The sequence below is a fragment of the Alosa pseudoharengus genome, unplaced genomic scaffold (assembly GCF_046254945.1).
Source record: "Alosa pseudoharengus isolate Yale_2024_CS ecotype anadromous, Long Island Sound unplaced genomic scaffold, YU_APseudo_1.1 YU_APseudo_1.1_scf_4, whole genome shotgun sequence".
Lineage (NCBI taxonomy): Eukaryota > Metazoa > Chordata > Actinopteri > Clupeiformes > Clupeidae > Alosa > Alosa pseudoharengus.
The window spans coordinates 26671771-26694036 of NW_027468774.1; the positions used below are offsets into that span (position 1 = coordinate 26671771).

Sequence of the window (22266 nt, forward strand, 5' to 3'; positions counted from 1 at the left end):
ATATCTGTATATGACTGTATAATTGTTAAGGTTTTACATACTGGGCGGCTGCCCGGGGGGCAGAGGCAGCTGGCCCATGACGGGGGGCAGGTTGGAGGGGGGCATGCCCGGCTGAGAAGGCATCATGCCCTGCTTCTGTAGCCGAGTCCGTCTCTTCTCCTCCAGCTCCTTCTGGATCTTATAAATCTTCTCAGCTAGGAGGTGGTAGTATTCCGCCTGATGGGGCAAAAGCGAAAGACAAACGGACAGGCAAAAAGAGAAAGAAAATAGAAAGGATAGAGAGAAGACAAGCAACGGAATGAGGGTTAACTTGGGTGCTCAATCAAACTATGAGGGTCAGGCAACATTTACACTTTCCAAACACACTTCATAACCCATTTAGCTGCAATGGGTGTAAGTGAGCTCATTCTCACCCTGCTGTTGGCCGACTCGTACATGTCCCCTTCCACCTTCCGCGCGTACGCCACCAGGTTCTCCATTCGTCTGTCCTTCAGTGCAGCGGGGTCTGGTGTGGGGAAGATGGCCTGCACTCTGCTCACACAGGGGGGAGGGAAGGGTCCAGGTCACAAAAGTTCTTTTTGTCAGGTTTTTGATTGAATTTGATTGAACTTCCAATCACCATTTGCAATAATTTTGATTCAAGTTAATTATGAAGACTATAGACTGCTTAAACAAACATATGTGTTCCTACAGGCATTTCCAGTGGCACAGAAAACAACATTGAGCTAATGGTAACTTGTTTAAAACTGGAGTTTTAAAGTCAACATTTTGTAGACCATAACGCAAAAGTCCGATTTATTTTCATTTCAAAAGTATCTGGGTCTCAACCGGAAACCCTCTTGGAAAGGGTCCATATCGGTCATTATACTTCTGTGATTTATTTGTTATTTATCGGACAGTCACCTATTTCCACATGTACCTGGTTTGTATAGAAGTTAATGTTAAGTGACAAAATAGTGCCTGTTTTCGTAAGAGGGCGAAAAAAGGGGACTATTTTGGTGGATTCCTAAAGATGGTGAATTCCTAAAGAAACACAATTCTTGGTCTAACGTTAATTCGTTTCCCTCTTAAGTTTCTTCCGAATGTTTCTGTAGAAGTTCTCCACTGATCTGGGCTAATGCACTGATTACCTAGTGAGATAGAGGTCTCGGGAGGACAAGAATGTGGTTTTCAATTCACCACTAAATGTCTATCATAGCACCTAGATGGACAGAGTGAGTGGGCTTGAACAGGGCACCCACCAGCTCAGTATCAAGCTCGGACCACGGTAAACAAAATTGGGTATTTTAGGCAGTAAATGCTCCCGGTAGGATTCCACAGAATCCACACCAGATTTTGTCCACATCTACAAACTTCTCGCTACTGTAAAATGTAAGGTTTATAAATGAAATATTATTTTGAAGTATAAAAAAAACTCTGCTTTTGAATTTTCTGATATGACTCCACATGAACTGATGAACTCCCAGTGTTTCCTGTACGTTTATTTCAGCATGTCGGCCCGCCATGGTTTAATTAATAGCGCCACGGTATCAGAATCAGGGCAGATGCACAATGTTAGTTGCAGTTGCTGTTTAAATAATCCAGCAATTTAACAATAAGTAGCCTAAAACTAGTCAGAGGTTATAATGGCCCGTCCAGTTTCACTTCACATAGTATATATTGTATTGATGTAGCCTATTTAAAACATTAACTTTCTTCTCAGTGTTTCCTCTTCATTTAGTGGTGCCACGCAAAACATTGTCCGGAAGCATAGTAGACTAAATGCCATCCGCTGGCTGCTGAAAATTGCAGTTTAACAATAAACAGCAATGCGAATCCGAGGTACCTGTCGAGTTTTATTCCATAAATATATTGTTTTTATAGACATTAGTGCCATACACTATCAAGATCTTCCACGTGCTATGCATGTTTGTCAACATCGCAAAAACTACAATTTTCGCACAACTTGGTGGAAAGGTGTAGCCTAGCACAGGCTAAAAAAAACCCATTCATTTCTGAAGCTGATCGTATTGAAAGTATTTCCCATAGTGTTCCCACAGTGTTGTGGGTTGTGTTTCTACAACATGTTGGCACAAAACTTAATTTCTGTCAAACGAAGTAAGCTAAGCGTTTCTCCATTGTCAACGTGAACTACTGGTATGTTTAAGCGTTCAAGTGACATGTGGTTTAATGCATGGGTTAACGTAGCAACTAGAATTAAAAAAACATCCCGGGAGTGACACCCGACCCACAGCTTTTTCATACTAGCCTTGTAACCTTTTTTTTCCTTTGGGGGGGGAGACCTGCCGCCACTGTTAAAAAAAAATCTAGCGGAAACACTGAACTCCACATGAACTGATGAAATAGCTTTGAACTATGCATTACGTCTGACAGAGTTTACATGCGTGTCTTAATCAAACGGCTATATTAGCCTGGAAAATCCAGACCCTGCTAATCTAGAAAGATTAAGGGTCTGGCCACAAATAATGAAAATGGCAACACCAAGCATGCATTTGAATACTAAGAACACTAAGATCAATGTTTACTGACTGATTCAGGACTTCGACGCAATTGGATAACACTACGACCAATGTTTAATGACTGATTCCGGACTTCGACGCAATTGGATAACACTACGACCAATGTTTAATGACTGATTCGTTGCAGCGCTGTCGTCATCTGTTTATCTCGCCTCTGGCCCACTTATATCAGATACAACGATGTGATTGGTTCCTCGCGATGCAAGGGGTAAAAGTAACGTGCATCATTACTCATTGCCAGAGTGTCTCGCAGAGACAATTCAAATTTTGCTTTTGCGAGGGGTACGGCTATACTGAACCAGGCTGAAGAACTGTAGTATTGGGTAAAAAGAGGTTCTGCCAGCTTTGTGCCAAAGTATCCTAATTTAAAGGTGTTACGGGGACACCCACAGTCAGGAGTGAATGGATATGGCTAGGGACTCACAGTTTGTGCACAAGGTGGTTGCGTAGGTCCTGGGTGATATCCTCATGCCAGCTCTTCCTCATGCCCGCAACCGAGGGCGGCGTGGCTGTGGGCATGGAGCCCAGGTTACCCACGGCAGCGCTGTCGTTCATTAAGCTGCGAGAGCAAAACATAAGAAAGCCATTGCCAAAAGTCTTTGGATCAAATCAGAAGCAAATCTGAGCTTCTTGACAAACTATCTTTCATACAGCTTGAATCCCGTACACATCTAAATCACTACACATACATATGCAAAGAAAAAAAGACAAGGCATAAATGCTTCACTTTACACTTCTATAACAGGAGCCTGAACTGGTTTGTAAAAGCATGAACTCTGCTGGCAAGACAGGGACAGCCTCTCGGAGGATTGTGTTACATGCATGAGGTGGTTAGAGCACGGACCTTTGCGCGTTCATGTTTCGGTGCAGCATGGAGTCCTGGAGAAGGTTAGTCTGCTGGCTGGGGGACTGAACCCCCACACCACCGTTCACACCCATGGGGTTTCCTCCAGCTTTGAAGGGGTGAGAAGAAGAGAGGGGAGGAGGGGGTGAGATGGGTTGCACTGACGAGACCCTGATGAGCAAGTCATGCGTGTACAGATCCAGGCGATTGTATGAATTAAAACTACATTGTCTTGAGGGACAGCAACAACGCACATGGAGAGACTATGTTAACCACAGAAAGACGCTGTATGAGTGCTGTGAGTCTTTTAAACAACAGATTTACAGTTTTCAATTATTCTGAGTGTAAAGCTGTCTCTCCCTTAATTGATGTCCTCCAAAACGTCTACTGTGATTGCCTACCACCCCACCACCCATCCGAGAAGCCCCACACATACCCATTGGGTTCATGGGCCTGACGCCAGCCTGGCCCGGGAGGCCCTGGGCGGGTAGAGATGACGACTGAGGTGTGGCGGTCATCTGGTTGCCTTGGTAGGTGAGACCGAGAGCGGCATAGGCCCGCTCTATGGAACTGGGGTCGATCTGGCTGGGTGGGTTGAGGTTGGGCGTGCTGGGCTGACCGCCTGGCACAGCCCCTAACGAGCTACCCAGACCCACCCCAGCCTGGCCAAGGAGCGCTGTGAGAAAGGGGGGGGGGGGGGTGAACATGAGACAGAGTCAAATACAGCAAAGCACCAACACCATGTGTCAACAGAGAGTTACAGAGAAGATGCCTACCAGGAGGAAGAAAAAGGGTCTTTAACAAAAATTCTATAATATGCATAAGCAACACATTGGGTCTGAATGACAAGCATCTTGGATGGAGTATAACCCCATTCCCACACAAGGGGTTGATTTAATGACAGGTTGACAATGAAGTCTTCACGCTAAAGTTAAATCGCGAATCACTGTACGTTCCGTACGTCACAGTACGTTAAATGTTTTTCAATCTCGCACACCTGTGAGAATGACAAGCTGATTGATTAACGGGTTGGAGTGGTTGTGATAACTTTGAGCCCCAAACTGCTTTTGATTGGTGAGCTTATTTGAGACATTATACCGGATATGCTCGTTGCATGCTTCTTGGTTATGCTAACTGTGCTTGTTTTAGTTTGCATTGTTAACAACTGAAATGATGCACATGAAATTATTATTAGTCTAAAACTAGCATAGCTGTCAGCTAATAAGTTGACAAAAGGCAGAGTTTTATTTGCATGAAATATATAACGTTCACGTAATGTCTTGCTGACATGATATCTTCAATTCAACTTGTAACAATGTAAAGGGAAAAGGATAAACCCCCAGGATGCTTGCGCAGCTCTGCTGCTTGGCCAGTCCATAAAACACACCTGCTAGTTAAGAGACTGCTAGCAAAGACTAGAGATAAATAGCAAAGATTAAACCTCGCAGTGGGGCTAATAACAGCTTGGATATTTAAAAGCAAAAATAATACACCTTGCATGTTCACTCTTGCAAGGTTAGCAAGAAGACATAAACCTGTTAAATGCCTTTGTCTGAGAACAGAGGGAACCCACTATTTTATCATTATGGGGGAGTGTGCGAGGATGCAAAAATGTTATCTAACATTGCTATCTGTTATTTATTTATTTATTGATTGATTTTTTACTGCGACTTAAACGGGGTTCATGTGAGAAAAAGGGTTCATCATGTTCAAATGTCTGTCAGGGGGGTACAAAAGTAAAAAAGTAAGCTTTACAAGAAAATGCATATTCTCTTGGTGAGAGAAGGCCACGCAGCTTTAGCTCTGACCATGGAGTCCTTGAACAGATACTCACACTGCTGGTTGCGCTTGTCTCCAGCGTTCTTCAGCGGCAGACAGACAGGGCAGTCGTGCCGCGTGCAGTTCTTCCAGTGAGAGATGATCTGTCGCGAAGAGGCACAGTGCGCCACTGAGAGCAGGAAAAAGACAAAGTAAAGACATGTTTACGCTTGCGCTCTCTCTCTCGTGTACACCGCATGGCATAAGAAACCAGAATTTATCAGCAACTGTGAGTCAATGTGCGACGAAGAGAGGAGAAGCTAAACCACAGGGAGAAAACCACAAACCACGCTTCACACAGACGCACTGCGACAAAGTGCAGACGCTCGGATTCGGAACACAAGAGACAGACAGGCAGACAGACAGACAACATAGAGTATAACCAAACAGACATGAACAAGGAGGCGAGTCCTGGGAAAACACTGCCTCCCGCTCCCTTGCACGCTGTGGGCACTCACTCACCCTGGCAGGACTTGCCAGCCTGGCAGTGGGTCATGTGGTTGAGGACGTTCTTCATGGTGCGGCAGTGGGGCAGGTTGCACGGGCGCATCTCGCCGTTGGCCTGCTCGCGCCGCTGGCACTTGTGCGCGTGCAGCAGCAGCACCAGCTGCTGCTGGATGAGCTTGCGCTTCTCCGGGTCGGCCGTGGGGGGCGCTGCGCTGCCCGGGGCCGAGGCCATGGCACTCAGGCTCGTCTGGGCACCGGCGGGGCCCGCTGCGCCACCCACTGCTCCCGAGCCAACCACCGAGGGCTGCTGGGAGGCCTGGAAGAGTGTATCAGTATGGTGAATGCAGGTGGAACATGAGAATGCAAGTGAATGAGACAATGAGCAAATATAAAGACCAGAGATGAACTAGGACTCCGGAGTCAGTAAAGTTGTCATGAGAAACATTATTACCATGGCAGTCATGCCCTGGACGGGCTGGGGCTTCTTGTCCATGTTAAACTGGGCGAGGCTGTTGGGCATCGTTGCTTTGTTCTGAAGCTGCCCGCCCATCACCTGACCTGCAGTCTGGCCATAGGGTCCGCCATAGGGCCCAGCATTCTGCATCATCCCCATCTGAGGAAACAGGAGAGAGGGCAGGAGAGGTGTGGGATACAGAAAGAGAAGGAGGTTAGATAAGGTAATGGACACATTAGAGGCCACTGGTCTTTTCTGCTGGGTAACTTCAAAAACTTTGTGAAATAGCTTTTACATTCCACGTAGTAATCGTCAACACAGGGTTGAGGGGGTTGGCCAAGACAGCAGTGGCAGCAAGACAGAGTCAATTTCATTGAACTTGAAGTTGAAAATAAGATTCAGCCAGACATCCAAATTTCTACCCTGCATGCCTATAAATTAACAGCCTGAAAGCATTTCATTCTGATGAACTGCTTTGACCTATAAATGAAGAATTACAGTAACTCTGTCGCTGACGGACTTCAAAGTTCATTTTACGACACGATCAGAGGCTTTCAGAGGGGGAAAAGAAAACCAGCAGGAGCATGGTCTGCACTGAGGCAGAATTCAGTTACACTTTGTGCCCTGACAGAACCTGTTAGGAAAGCCACAACTGTGTTTCAACTGTGTTTGTGCCCTGTCAACAGATTTATCATACAATCCCCAGACACTGCTGGATGCTCTCCACTAAGAAGAAACCTTGGAGGATCAATCCATGACCAAAAAATTATATTCTTCAACTGTTTGAGTTGAACCACAACTAATAAAAGGTGAACATCCATGGGCTTTTTGACTTGCTTCTTTCACATTTTTCCACATCTGAATGACATGCTAAATCTTAAACCTTTAACCAAACTAAACATGAAACCTCAAAGTAGAATTTGATATCCGTCATAATGGATCTTCTTGGCTTAGACACTGAATGAGTAAAATGCATCTCATTTTTATTGCTCCAAAATACACATCCATTCAGCGTGGCTCTCACGGTGCACAGGAAGATTCCAAAACATCACCCAAAGATACTGACTCAGGAGGAGAGAGAACTTCATGCATTAGCTTATACACCATTAGGAGGTAATACTGAAAAATATCGAGATATCCGGGTCATTTCACACATGCATAACAAATGACAGATCTTTGCGTTACATGCTGCCCTTATAGGGCATGGCCACTGCGCCTACCTTGTTCATCGCTCCGGGTTGCTGTGGCCTCATGCCAGCATGACCCATCTGTGGACCGCCCTGCTGCTGCTGTTGTAGCGTGTCTGCGAGTAGGTTGCTGTTGCTCCCCATGCCCTGGTTCGGGTAGCCCATCCTGGGAGAGCCGTTCATCACTTGCCCGCCCATCATGCCGGGGGCAGCTGGGCCCTGCAGCTGCTGGCCGTTGCCCTTCTGGGTTCCCATCATGCCCCTGTTCAGGCCACCTACCATGCCAGCCTGCTGCATCATGCCTGTCTGCTGGGGCGAGGAGTGTTGCTGCTGCTGGCCCAGGGACTGTGGCCCCGAGGTGGCGGCGTTCAGCCCTCCCAGGAGTCCCATGGAGGCAGCGTTCCCCGGGCTGCCGGCCGCCGAGGTGGTTGGGAGAGATGCCCCGGAGCGCAGGAGCTCCGAGAGCTGCTTGTGTTTGGCAGCAGCATCCTGGCCAGCGCCCGCGGCCCCGCCGCCGCCGCCTCCTCCTCCTCCTCCGCCCAGGCTGGTGTGGAGCTGGCTGAGGTCTCCGCCGTTGGGCAAGCCCAGATCCGTGGAGTTGATGAGCTCATCGGGGAGGTCGTGCTCCAAGTCGAAGAGGGAACCAAAATCTGTATGTGCGTGCAAAGAGAGAAAATCAGAAGCAGCACGCATACACACACACATACACACACGCACGCGCACACACACATACACACTCTTGCTTAGCATGACTTCAGCCATGAGAGACAGGTGAAGCATGAAACTCAAACAGCAGTGTGAAGCATGAAATTCAAACAGCAACATGAAACCACAATGCACAACCTGGTCTCAAACTTCTCAAAATAACAATAGAAAAATGTATTGGTGTCTGTTCATATTAAAGAGCACCTGCCCTAGTAAACAATGTTAACTTTAGCGAGAAAATAAAAAAGGAAGAGAAAAGAAAATGCTTTCCTTAATCCCATCCCTGCTGCCTCCCAAAAGGACAGAAGCTGCTCCAGTAGATATGACTTAATAGGCTTGATATTTATTAATGGTAAACCTAACATGCTCAGTAACAGACAATAGATATCTTGCATCGACTAGCAAGCTGTTGAACGTTAGTGGTTCAGTCTGACAGAACATTATAAAAACAATGGAGCAGTATGAAACTGGAGCCCATGCTGAGCAATTTACCCCAATAGTGACTATCAAAAATGTCTTCTGCATTAAAAGAGAGGATTCCCATTAGAGTGCCCAACTGAGCCATTCACAGGGTTTAATGAATTCCAAGAATCATGACAATAACGAGAGGGGTGCCCCGAGTCAAAAAGATTTTGCCAGCATAAAACAATTAGGATTTCAGATATACATGTTTCTGCAAAGTACAGCCCAATAAAAGAACAACTTTCAATGATAAATATGGAGAGCTACAGCTAATGAATGTGGCAGCCACAGTACAATTTCAGAGCACAGTACATATCATCTCTTATATGATGCTGTAGCCTACTTCAAAATCTAACAAAACATTAGTTACCTTCCTAACCAGTAGTTATTTTACGACAGGACACCTTGCCATCAAACAGATCTTAAAAAGACATGTCAAGCAATGTCTGCAACTTTACTCAATGCAACAACACTAACTACCCAGCTCTTTGTTTATATTTAACCAACAAGTAAAAAAGTCCAATTTTGGCGTCAAGCTATGCAAAACAGTCAAATGATTTTTTGTTCATGGTTATGTTTATAGCTACTAAGCTATTAGGTAGATCAATTGCTCATTAGGCCTAGTACTTGCGCGTCGTACTTAACCTGCTAGCTAGCTGGATTATGTTTTGGTTTTTCTACTCTGCTAACGTTGTGCACTTACTTATCCTTGATAGGCCAACACTAGTTTTGTGTAGATGCGCATTTCCACCTGTGATTGATCATGTAGTATCTAATGTAACGCACCATCTTTGAACAATCCTCTCAAGCCTCTCAAAATGTCAACAATGACGTCCTTCAGAATGTTGATGATGGATAGCCATATTCAACGACTGATTTCTCATTATTCTATTTGCACTGTAGTGCTAAAACTAGGCCAAAACATCCATGTAAGCACCACTGCTAACTTTATCGTTAGCCAACTTTCAAGAGTGTGCATTTTGTTCAGCTAGCGTTTATTAACGCCGGCACAAGTAACCACTTGAATTTCTTCGCAGCTTGCTCCAGTCACAAATGTTATTTGGTCAGTTTATGTAAGTATCCGTGTTTTTAAACATAGGCTAACAAATGATTGACGTTAGTCAGCCACCGTTAGCATCAATTAGTCTACAACCCAGTAACATTGATGTAAATAACTGTAACGTTAAGTAACGTTAGAGAGGTAACGTTAAATGGTTGTACAAGTTCATTAGTGTACCAACTCATCTACCTTGCCATAACGTTACCTAATGTAATCTGGCAGCACACCCCCAATTAATGCTACTGTTTTCGCCCAAAGTTATCCATCATTAACGTTTAGTTACCCGAACACTTCAGCTGGTTGGTTAACTTGGATAAATGTTGCTACTAACTAGTGTTTACATTTTTAACATTTAAATGACAGCCTCTCTGATAATCACTTTTATCCAGCTAACTACTTATCTATGTATTTTAAGCCAATAATAAAGTGTGGATCATTTATGAAAACAGGCTAACTGGCACCAAGTTATGCCTGGTTTCCCTTGATACGCCACCTATCTACCAGTAGTTCAAAAATAGATAGCCAAAATTGTTAGCAAGCTAGCAAACGCTATATTGTCCGCTAGCCAGTAAGGGAAGTTAGCAATATTGAACAATCAAGCTAAACGTCGATTGGCCAATGATTGATTGGCTTTTATCCTACTGTAAATAAGCCGAAGCCTTTTGAAGAAGGTATCATTGCAACACAACTTAACACCATTCAAACATTTTACGGCACACTAATAAAAAAATCAGAAATTTAAGAAAATATTTACCATTTCCATCGCTGGCGGAGACAGAGAGAGCCGGAGAGGATAGTTTAGGCCTCTTGGCTGAAGGCGGGCCGGAGTCCAGAACATTATCGGCCATATTTTTTTTCACGAATAACAAAAAAATATGTATCCACAAAGGACAGACGTTTTCCCTTGTTCAAGTCCTTCTGGGTGTCTTGGGCAATCCCTTCTCCAAACGTTTTTAATCTGTTCCCCTCCGTTGCGAGTAGATGGAGGATAGCCTTGTTGCTACAATCTCGTTCTTGATTCGCTTTTAAACAAGACCCAGTGTATCAATCCCCTTCCCCTCTCGGATTAATAAAGAAAATCTAACGTTATAGCAAGGCTAGATTGTTCCGAATAGAGCAGGACAAGGGAATGTGGCGTCGGTAAAAGACAGATGAGTCCAGACTCCAAAGAAACTCACGTAGCCTCTTCGGCGACTGGGAGATTGTCCCAAGACTTATCCTCCATAGCTGTATCACTCTTTTCCGCCATAGTCGGCGGTGAAATCAAGAGTTCAGTTCTGCGCTGAGCTAGGGCGTCGTAGCGCGTGAGGCTAGATGGGAAACACGATAAAGAATGCAACCCAAATGCACCCCGATATCTACGTTTAGGGGCTCGCCTCATGCAATGGTAATGAAAATCCCGTCAGAAGGTAAATCCATTTTTTGCACAGAGTTCCCATTGCAGTCAATGCAGTTCGTTCCCAGCATCACCATTCGCATTTCTGTGTCTAGATATCCAGTGAAAAGTGGAAAAACTCCCAAAATCACTACCACCAAATATTTATTTTCGACTGATTTTCAGCAGTGTGAATTTCATTTGCAGTCACTAATCACGCCTTTTGTAATTGTGGAACTGACTCTGAAGTAGAGACTAAAAAAGAAAATGTCAACCGTTCGTAAAATAGCCTAAGACCTAACGTTAGTCTGCAACCTAGTGTTCAAACTTTAAGTCACTAAGCACTCCCACGACCTACAACAAAAATGACACGATTCACAATGCATAATCTGTTTTACTGTATGTCGTTATTAATCTAGTGAATAATAGTCGGATAAACCTCAGTTTACAGTATCGTTTCGTGCGATAAATAGCATACACGTGCATTACAACTGAAATATAATACCATGGCGCTTATGAGTAGGCTGGCCGATCACTTCTGAAGTATGTATAAACTGTCCAGAGCCGCCCTGATATCGGTGGTTAACACTTCATTGCAATGAAGAAATTGCATACTGCATTAATACTTGTTTCACAAAAGATTGCAATTTCTATTTAGATATCTAGAATGCAAGCTATTGATATGTCGAACATTTGTTTATGCGTCCACCTAAGTTGGATCGGGCGCCCTCTGCATAAGCAGAATGCCAGAAATTGGGTTCGAAATATTATCAAAAATCTCTGATCATTGCTTCAAGCAACCGCATTGATTGTGTAGTTGCAGCAATGTGCATTCCCAATTATCACCACTATGTTAATTTTATAAAAATGCCACGTTTACCAAAATTGCACACCGAGCTAATTAATATCAGTTTGATCCAATTAGTCGTTAAGCTAGTTTCATTACCAGCGAGCGTTTTTGCGAAGTATAAAGCTCGCCGTCTTGCGACCATACATTAAGTAGCCTGTTTTAAAGAACCTAACGAATTGTTGTAAGCTATTTTCACCGGTTGACAAATGTTGCAAAAAATAATTTATCTGTCACTGCGCATACCGCGATGGCTCGCGATGCAAGTTAAGAAAAAAAATCCCTAACCAAGAAAAGAGAATACGGCGACGCACGAAAATCGGATATAACGAGGGGGGTCGCCCCAATATTTTGTAACGTTACAATAAAAGTGGGGATCAGTTCACATCCAAAAGATGTAGGAAGCGTCAGCCCCACAAAATAATTTTGGTTCCTCAAAAACCTTTCATTGAGTCTTTTGTGATGCTGTATCCCCCCCTTCGCGTTTATCCTTTTATTTTCTCTACCTTCCAATTCTTCTGTTATATCCTTTACTCTCAGTCCTTCCAGCAGCTAGTTAAAGACATCGTTTTATCTTCTGAAGGATTTTCCTCCCCGTGACCAGAGATGGAGATGTAGTAAAAATTAAACGTTATATTTTCCTCTCCCTCGCAGGCTTTCCTTCGTTTAAATGTATTGCCTTCTTCCGCCTCTCCTCTCCGCTCCGTAAAAACACCCCCTTCCTTGGATTTTCAAGAGAGCGTTTAACCCGTTTCTCCCTCTCTCTGTTTCGTTTTTAGTCTATTAAGGATTTCGTTATGTCTTATTTCCACCGAGACGATAGCACCACTTTCCTCCCGGCGGCTATCCAAGTCGCTAGGAACGGCGCTACAGAAGCGTTTTCTCGGTCTCCTGTCTCTTTCGGTCTCTCCGCACAAACAAAATGGCGGCTTGTTGTTTCTACTCCTCTGGTACGGGGGGAGGGTTGGAGGTACAGCAACATTAGAAAGGGGGTTTGGCGATCGGGATTTCCCGGAAAACTGTTTCGTATGGTATCGGAGTCGCAGTAGCCTACCTATGCTGCGAAGAGGGACAGTCGTGCAACATGTTTCGGAGCATGAAAATGCATTGTTGTTTCCACAAAGATTTTGGTTAATTCAACTGGTCTACACTTGGCAACACATCGGAAATATGAACAACTTGACCAGAATAGGGATGAGAATAGAATACTCAATCTGTTGGGTTATAATTCCCATAAATAGACCCATGTATAACATGTTAATAGGCTAGCATTTGTTTGGCAACAGAGGTTTAGTTTTAGTTTAGCAGATTCAAACATTACCTAAAATCATGTTTATTGTGAAATAACAGAACACAGATTTGTTTTGTTTTCTTTTTTTTTTTCAGGTGAAGCTTTAGGCAGATGCCATGCACTCTGAATTTTCCAGGGTTCAGGTATGTCAATGCTTTGACAAACTCCTCTGCATCTGTCAGCACTCTGACATGGCATTCATAATTTTTGAACACCCAATCTGCTCAACCATCTTTTTGATTGCAGGTTTTTTCCACATCAGCAATGGTTTTTGGGGTGTCTGCAGACAGGATCAGAGGGACCCCTTCCTCTTGGATCATGACATCATCCTCTATCCGCACCCCAAGTCCACGATACTGTTTTGGGCAGTTTTCATCATCTTCACAGATGTAAAGTCCTATTCAGATAAAATAATAATTTTGGTAAAACTGCAACAAAATTAAGCGTTTTGAATAGCAGCCTATTGGAATCGGCGATACACCTGACAGTGTATGCAGTCATGCAGACCTGGCTCAATAGTGATGGCCATCCCAGGCTGAAGAGGCTGAGAGCGTGACAGCTCAGGCGTGTCATGCACATCCATGCCTAGGTAGTGGCCGACGTGATGGGGACAGAGGCGTCGTGCAATCTGAGACGATTAAGACAATAACAGCAGATATAAAATTGCTTTGTGTACATCAATCACTTCAAATGTCCACAGATACAAGATAATATCATCATACTTTCAGAATATTTGTAACATCATACATACTTTTCTATGCTTCACATATTGCTATGGTTAAACTATAGGACACATATGATAAACTCTTAGGTCATGTTAGGTCATTGTGACGCAGGCTGTTCAGGATGTTAATTTCAGTTTTTATGTAAAGTCAGACGCACTCTTAAAAGCGCTGGTGTGTAGTTATAAAACTATGCTGTTGAAAACTAATACTTTAAAATATATGTGACATTTAGGCATTCAAACTTTTGTGCTTGGTGTTTTTTTCCACTGGTTATTTTGTGTCTTTGTATGTGCATGTGCACCATACTTGTCCAAAGACCAATTACATTGCTTAAAATATTTATACACAGTGCAAAAAAAGAAACAAAGCAAAAATTAAGCATTAAGAACCAAACGCCACCATAGACTAAGGCATAACATGTTGTGTGTTTTGACAATCTAATAGTGTGGGCTGTACTGACAAAAGCCCAATTGTCAGCTATCAGTAGTCTTGCAAATGTAATCAGCCCTTGTGAAAGTCATCACCATGCTTGTAAGATATTTGCACACTTTTTCCCAATTAGTGTTTTATTCATGCTGTGGTATATATCTAAAGGTCAAATAAGTTATTTGTCTTACAACTCAAATTATTTTGATGTCACAAAATGTTTGCGACCCCAATCATTCATGTGTAGCGAGAGAGAGCGCAACTCATCTCTGCTGTAACATCCAGACGAGAGCGGTACTTTAATTTTTCCCAAATGTCCTTGCACGTACAGTATGGTTGTTTAGCCACTTTGTTTTGAACATTGATCAAGCATATTCCATCAATCAAACATATCATGCGGGCTTGTCTAAGTTTATTTTTACTTCGCTAGATTGTAATGAAGGATCTGTTACTTAACTTGGATATCATGTTTTTTTTTTAATTTAGTTTATGTATAATTGTATGTAATGAACTGGTCAATTGATATCAAAGATATCTCAGCCGGCCCCATTTGGACTTAAGGTGACCCCACATGGGGTCCCTACCCCAAGGTTGGGAAATTATGATCTAAGTGGATAGGATGGTGTTTCTGAACAATAGTGTCACAGATTTTCAGTTGTATTTTGGTCAGGGCTTTGATCAAGGCATTCTAAAACTGTGCCCTTTGTGCCTGGGTAATTCAAGTTTTCTTGTGATATTGTGTAGAATTTATTTCTACTCATTCTCCATCCAGCATGATGGTGCCATATACAGTACAGGCCAAAAGTTTGGACACACCTTCTCATTCAATGCGTTTCCTTTATTTTCATGACTATATACATTGTAGATTCATCAAAACTATTTTGACAATTGTGGAATTATGTACTTAACAAAAAAAAGTGTGAAATAACTGAAAACATGTCTTATATTCTAGTTTCTTCAAAGTTGTTGTTTTTTCTTTTTTATTTAATATCATAACTTGACAAATATTCATCTCTGGGCCAAATACCTTTGCATTCATTCCTAGATTTGATGCCTTCAGTGAGAATCTATAATGTTAATAGTCATGAAAATAAAGAAAACGCATGGAAATGAGGTGTGTCCAAACTTTTGGCCTGTACTGGATCTGCAATATCTTACTATTTAGGTTTATTGAGGCACTGACAGTGTTGGATTCACATTATACACTGGCATATCTAAAGCAACTATACTGTACATGGTTTAATGGATATTCTAACAGAAAAACTTATTTTTTCCATTCTACAATCCAGTTTTATGGATCATGGCTCATTTCTGGACCCCTTCACCTGTATCCCAATTTCAGTCACAGAACTTGCTTTGATTTGTTTAGGGTGTTGACTGGACTGGTGGACTCCTTCACCTGTTAATAAGTTTACGGTTATTGTTATCATTTTACAGAATTCGATGTTATTTGAGTCTATTAATTACTGATATTTAATTTAAGTTATATAAGTTTCCTTTACACTGTAAGTTGTAATGGTAATGTAATGTTTATTGATGTCATTGTAAGTTGCTTTGGACAAAAGTGTCTGTTAAGAACTATAAACATAAACTAGAACCCACCTGTTGCCAATTTTCATGTTAAATCAAAACCTGTTAATCTCTGCAAAGGGGTAAAACAGGTCACATATATTGGACCTTCCAATGTCCAGAGCAAAAATGGTTTATTTAACACAAAATCAAGATTTTGCCATGGCCATGTTATTCACCTCATAGACTACCTGGTGGATGAGCTAAAGGGGAGAGAGAACTGAGGACCTACCTGACTGAGGAAGATTATGATATTTTGTAGAGAGAAATGGTCTCAAAATCCCTGTTCTGCATTCTCTATTCTTATAAGATGTTGTAAGAGAAGATAAAGTAGGCCTACTGTTTTACTGGAAAAGGTTGGGTATACAATGTATTGAAGGCAGACAGAGGTGCCAGCAGTTGTGACATGTGATTTTGTTAAAAATAATTATTTCTAGAATAGATTTGCTTTACCTCATAGTTGTTTTCAGTGTGAAACTAAGATAATTCACCAGAATATGATCTTTTTATAACTCTATTTGCTCATCTTTACCATGTGTACCAATTGTTGTTGTATGTTTGTGTGCGCATGTGTGTGCGTCTTTATAAGGAGAAATGAGTCCAGGTCCAGAGCGTACGGAACCCAGGCGCAGATACGTGCACACACACAAACAATGACCTCCAAAAGATGAGCAAGTTAATCCATCCTATATGAAGGCCAATTGGGCTGACGCTTACAGTATGTCCGGTTTCCATGGTGCTAAGCGGACGAGAGCCATAGACTCCCCCTGAACGGGACACCAGTCCATCACAGGTAACTCTCCCAGCAGAAGCTGGTACCCATTTTACAGCTGGGTGGACTGAGACAATGCAGATGACGTGCCTTGTCCAAGGGCACGACCTGCAACAAGTTATCATCTAGGAATCGAACCAGCGATCTTACAATTGCCAGACTAACTCCTCAGACCACTGAGCTTGCCGGTCATTGTCATAAAATAAGTCCTTTCAGGATGAATCAAGACCCCTCAACTTTGCGTTGGAATAAGAAGTATGTTCTTTTATGTAGAGTATGGACATTTAGAACAGGACATGGGTATATGCTATGCTAATAACTAGATGTACCGTATAGCAGTACAATATGACCGTTACATGATGATGCCATGTGCTATCCGAAGAAAATAAAGCATGCTTTTCAACTTCTCTTCATCCCATATTCCTGCAACTCCTTGTCAACCACAAGTCCTACATGCTCTCCCCTTGGTTGCTCAGTCAATGTATTATGTCTATTTATTACTCTCTCTGCTGGCTGCATAAAAAAATTGACCGTCGGGGATAGTAAAGACACCTTGAACCGCAATGATTGTTGAAACTCAAATTCTTGCTTAGTAAATTTAATGAAATGTTTAACATATTTTGCACAAAAATATGTGTTCTATGAAACCACATCCTCATATCCTTCTTGAGATAACAAACTTGTGTGAGCTACCTCACTAACACAAGTCTGCAACAAAGTATTCTTTGGTGACATCCAAATGCACATCTGTATCTGCATTGCACAAATATACTTATGCAGTGGTATATTACACACTGCTTGGTCTAGATTTTTACAATAGTGTGCCTGTGTGTGTGTGTGGGAAGGTGGGTGTATGTGTCTGTGTGTATACCTCTGTTGAGTGTGTGGGAAGGTGGGTGTATGTGTCTGTGTGTATACCTCTGTTGAGTGTGTGGGAAGGTGGGTGTATGTGTCTGTGTGTATACCTCTGTTGAGTGTGTAGGAAGGTGGGTGTATGTGTCTGTGTGTATACCTCTGTTGAGTGTGTGGGAAGGTGGGTGTATGTGTCTGTGTGTATACCTCTGTTGAGTGTGTGGGAAGGTGGGTGTATGTGTCTGTGTGTATACCTCTGTTGAGTGTGTGGGAAGGTGGGTGTATGTGTCTGTGTGTATACCTCTGTTGTGTGTGTGGGAAGGTGGGTGTATGTGTCTGTGTGTATACCTCTGTTGAGTGTGTGGGAAGGTGGGTGTATGTGTCTGTGTGTATACCTCTGTTGAGTGTGTGGGAAGGTGGGTGTATGTGTCTGTGTGTATACCTCTGTTGAGTGTGTGGGAAGGTGGGTGTATGTGTCTGTGTGTATACCTCTGTTGAGTGTGTGGGAAGGTGGGTGTATGTGTCTGTGTGTATACCTCTGTTGAGTGTGTGGGAAGGTGGGTGTATGTGTCTGTGTGTATACCTCTGTTGAGTGTGTGGGAAGGTGGGTGTATGTGTCTGTGTGTATACCTCTGTTGAGTGTGTGGGAAGGTGGGTGTATGTGTCTGTGTGTATACCTCTGTTGAGTGTGTGGGAAGGTGGGTGTATGTGTCTGTGTGTATACCTCTGTTGAGTGTGTGGGAAGGTGGGTGTATGTGTCTGTGTGTATACCTCTGTTGAGTGTGTGGGAAGGTGGGTGTATGTGTCTGTGTGTATACCTCTGTTGAGTGTGTGGGAAGGTGGGTGTATGTGTCTGTGTGTATACCTCTGTTGAGTGTGTGGGAAGGTGGGTGTATGTGTCTGTGTGTATACCTCTGTTGAGTGTGTGGGAAGGTGGGTGTATGTGTCTGTGTGTATACCTCTGTTGAGTGTGTGGGAAGGTGGGTGTATGTGTCTGTGTGTATACCTCTGTTGAGTGTGTGGGAAGGTGGGTGTATGTGTCTGTGTGTATACCTCTGTTGAGTGTGTGGGAAGGTGGGTGTATGTGTCTGTGTGTATACCTCTGTTGAGTGTGTGGGAAGGTGGGTGTATGTGTCTGTGTGTATACCTCTGTTGAGTGTGTGGGAAGGTGGGTGTATGTGTCTGTGTGTATACCTCTGTTGAGTGTGTGGGAAGGTGGGTGTATGTGTCTGTGTGTATACCTCTGTTGAGTGTGTGGGAAGGTGGGTGTATGTGTCTGTGTGTATACCTCTGTTGAGTGTGTGGGAAGGTGGGTGTATGTGTCTGTGTGTATACCTCTGTTGAGTGTGTGGGAAGGTGGGTGTATGTGTCTGTGTGTATACCTCTGTTGAGTGTGTGGGAAGGTGGGTGTATGTGTCTGTGTGTATACCTCTGTTGAAAGTTGCTCCATCACTTGGAAAGTGAGACATTAAGGAAGAAAACGGATGTTACCAAATCACCTCTCCCAACAACTTTTGAGTCATGAACTGTTTGTACCCTATGGTGTCCCCTTTGTGACTTTATTTACAAAAGGTACATGAATGATTCAGAAATTATACACATTAATACCTTAGGGCTCAACTGTGAACCCTGTAGGATACAAAGCCAAAAGCTTGAGTACCTTCGAGAACACAAATCTGAGATTGCATGTTTATGGTTATTGTTATTATGAACATTTGCTATTTTTATTATTCTGTCAAAATTACTTAGTTTATTACTAATATTTAAATTCTTATGTAGGCCACAGCACCCTCCACATTTATTGGTACCCCTGATGGTATGTGTATACATGTTCTGGTATGAATGCCTTACCAAATTTGAAGAAAGAGTCTCACGATATTGCATTCAAAAAAAAGGAACATACATGTGGTAACAGTGATCTTGAACTTCAAATCAATCAGTTTCTCGTAAAAGCATCTGTACTAAATCTTGAGATATCACGTTCAAGAGAATGGGATATGCCGGTACATGTAGTCACAACGACCCTAAACTTTGACCTTTGACCTCCACAATCAAATCAGTTCATCTTTGAGTCCAATTGAATATTCACACCAAATCTGAAGCATGTGCTTTGAGGCGTTGTTCAGATATCGTGTTCACGAGATCGGGGTGGACAGACATACTGACCTCCATGCTAACAGATTATTTAAAAGACAAATAAAAAGCCATTCTTGTCATTTAACTACAAATGTAAATAGCCGGAGTTGGTAATGTTACCAGGGATTTGCCTATAATTGTATTCTATGGCCCTGGTCCTGTTCTAAAAAAAGAAAATTGAGCTTTTAGCCAATAATTTCATATTTTTTATCCACCAAATATTCAAGGTGGATACATAAAAGAATGACTGAAAGAAGACTGAATGAAAAGAACGTATAGTGGAGGGTCTGTGATTTGGGGCTGTTTTCAATCCAAAGGCCTTGGAACCTTTTTTGTTAAAAATAAAATGAGGATTTTTTTCTTTCAGAATAAATCTGCTTCCCTTCATGGTTGAATTTATCCTAACGGTTTTCACCAAAAGATGGATTTTCTATACTTCTTTTTACTCGTTTTACCAAGTATGCCAGTAAATGTAGATGGCCATAGGACTTCTTTAAACTGTGATTATGTTTTAATAGTAATGTTAATAGTTATTATTATACGTTGCTCTGGACAAAAGTGTCTGTCAAGAACCATAAACCTAACCATAAAGGCCTCCACACATTGAAACCTGAATGCAGTGCAATTTGCTTTCAGTATTCAATTACTTAGATTCCACTGTTTTCAACAGAACCCCGCACACCACGCCGAACCTATTCGGCGCCTCCATGTAGATTACTATTCAGTTTGTTCTTATCAGCGCTGTTCAATAAAGTGTCAGTGCTCTTCCCCTACTGGGTAGATCTGTCCATAGCCTGGTTTATCTCACTCCAACCTATACTCCTTTTGTTAAGGAACAGCCTGTGACCACAAGAAATGTTAGGAGGTGGCCTTTGGTGGTGACGGAAACACTACAGAAGAGCTTTGAGGCTACAGATTGGGATGTACTCTGTGAGCTTCATGGAGATGACATCAATTCCATGACTGACTGTATAACTGAGTACATCAATTTCTGTGTGGATAACATTGTGCTTACCAGTGTGGTGCTTCCCTAATAGCAAGCCCTGCATAACCAGAGACCTAAAGGAGCAACTAAAGAAAAAGAAGAGGGCCTTCAGGGATGGGAAAAGAGAGCTACAGAGGTGTGTGCAGAATGAGGGCACTGCAGGGGACTGTACTCTCAACTTTCCTCGTCACACTATACACCTCAGACTTCCAGCACAACTCTGCAACCTGTCATCTGCAGAAATACTCTGATGCCTGCAGTCGTGGGGTGTGTTAAAGATGGGGAGGAGACTGAGTATAGAGAACTGGTGAACAGCTTTGTGGCGTGGTGTGGAAACAACCACCTCCTCTTAAATGTGGCCAAGACAAAGGAGATGGTAGTGGACTTTAGAACTTTACTGTTTCCATCAAGGGGGATGGAGGTAGAGGTAATACACCTTGACCACAAACTTGACAACAACAGCTATCTGTGGGGGAAACAGCATCAGAGCAAATTGATTAAAAAAGCTGTCTTAGTGCTTGGAAGTACATTGGAACCCCTAGAGATAGTCATAGGGACATGGATGCTGCAAAAACTGCTGAGCATTATGGACAACACATCATATCCGCTGATGAACTACTGTTCAGACAACAGTGTTTTTTTCCATTGGAGGCTGCTTCAACCTTGCCATAATAAGGACGGTTATGGAAAGTCATTTCTGCTCACTGCTATAATGACTCCCCTATGTGCTGGGAGAGGAGAATCATCCACCATGCTGAGGTGACCTGGAAGATAGAGCGTGAATGGTAGTCCAGCAGTTCTGGTGACACCTGTTGAGATGGCCAATGCTAGCACAGATGTTAGCGTAGCAGAGGGCCAAAGCTAGCGCAAAGGGTCCCAACATGCCAAGACCTATGTGTCGTCCATTACTGGACTTGCAGAAATATCAACCCAGATTATGCAATAATAGCCAGGGGGCCCCACACAGTCTGTGAGCCATGAGCAATTGCCGATCCAACTTTGATGTAAAGATTGTATTTTCACTCTGTTTGAGAATGGAGTACCAGACAAGTCTGCAACAGACAAAGTATACTTTGGTAACAACTAAATGCATGTCTGGAACTGCTTTCAGTATACTTGTGCAAGGCACAGAGACAGTAGGGTACACAGAACACAGGACACAGAGGGTGTCACCCCACAAGTGTTGGGATTTTGCAGGGTGATCTCTCAGTGTGAAACTGACAGACAAAGTAGTACACAGCTCCAGTAACTCTAAATGCTGACACAGTGTGGATGTGGATTTGCACTGGATTGATTTTCCTGCCATCACATGACGCCAATTAACTTCCAGATAAAGTAATGTATGCAGGTAACATACATTTTAATAACATTAAATAAAATTATACTTTGTAGGGCAATACTGGTTTGAGACAAGAACACCACAAAATCTATTCTTAGACTACCATTTTCTCCACATCAGTATTAGCCAGGCTAACAGGCTACTAATCTAGCCTGTAAAACATAGTGACTCTCAACATCCATCTTCTGTCTCACCTGCATCTCTCTCTCATATGTGTATCATCACTTCCCATTTTCAACTTCCTCTTAACACTTTCAACACATTTAAGGCATGTGAAGATAATAAATCTCACAAATCTCAACGTTTGCTTTCAATATCATATTAGTATGGCAACAGACCTGAGTAGTATTGAAGCCTACTTTCATGACAATATGAAATCAAATGGAACCTATATTGTTGATGTTGCAGTAAGTACATGGGACTAGATCTCAAAGACCGTTTTTTTAGACTGTG

At 42.8% G+C, this 22266-nt stretch overlaps 2 protein-coding genes across 9 annotated transcripts in view; both read right to left on the reverse strand.

Annotated features, from left to right (window-relative positions):
• Positions 1-12636, reverse strand: part of ep300b (EP300 lysine acetyltransferase b) — a 38208-nt gene extending 25572 nt beyond the window's left edge. For 5 of the 7 annotated variants that reach the window (XM_076265611.1, XM_076265607.1, XM_076265610.1 and 2 more), the window contains exons 1-10: positions 10251-12635; positions 7303-7919; positions 6080-6241; positions 5644-5944; positions 5198-5311; positions 3800-4039; positions 3364-3472; positions 2944-3078; positions 414-531; positions 42-216 (exon numbers count right to left, since the gene is read on the reverse strand). In XM_076265611.1, the coding sequence (XP_076121726.1) occupies positions 42-216; positions 414-531; positions 2944-3078; positions 3364-3472; positions 3800-4039; positions 5198-5311; positions 5644-5944; positions 6080-6241; positions 7303-7919; positions 10251-10344 (2065 nt within the window). In that variant the 5' untranslated portion in view covers positions 10345-12635. Of the gene's footprint in view, positions 1-41; positions 217-413; positions 532-2943; positions 3079-3363; positions 3473-3799; positions 4040-5197; positions 5312-5643; positions 5945-6079; positions 6242-7302; positions 7920-10250 lie in introns of all 7 variants that reach the window. The other 2 variants (XM_076265609.1, XM_076265612.1) reach the window with 1 other exon arrangement.
• Positions 12637-13055: 419 nt separating this feature from the next.
• xpnpep3 (X-prolyl aminopeptidase 3, mitochondrial) overlaps positions 13056-22266 on the reverse strand; it is a 32535-nt gene continuing 23324 nt past the window's right edge. Inside the window, exons 9-10 of one of the 2 annotated variants that reach the window (XM_076265634.1) lie at positions 13517-13637; positions 13056-13406 (exon numbers count right to left, since the gene is read on the reverse strand). In XM_076265634.1, the coding sequence (XP_076121749.1) occupies positions 13234-13406; positions 13517-13637 (294 nt within the window). In that variant the 3' untranslated portion in view covers positions 13056-13233. The remainder of the gene's footprint in view (positions 13407-13516; positions 13638-22266) is intronic. The other variant, XM_076265633.1, reaches the window with a different exon arrangement.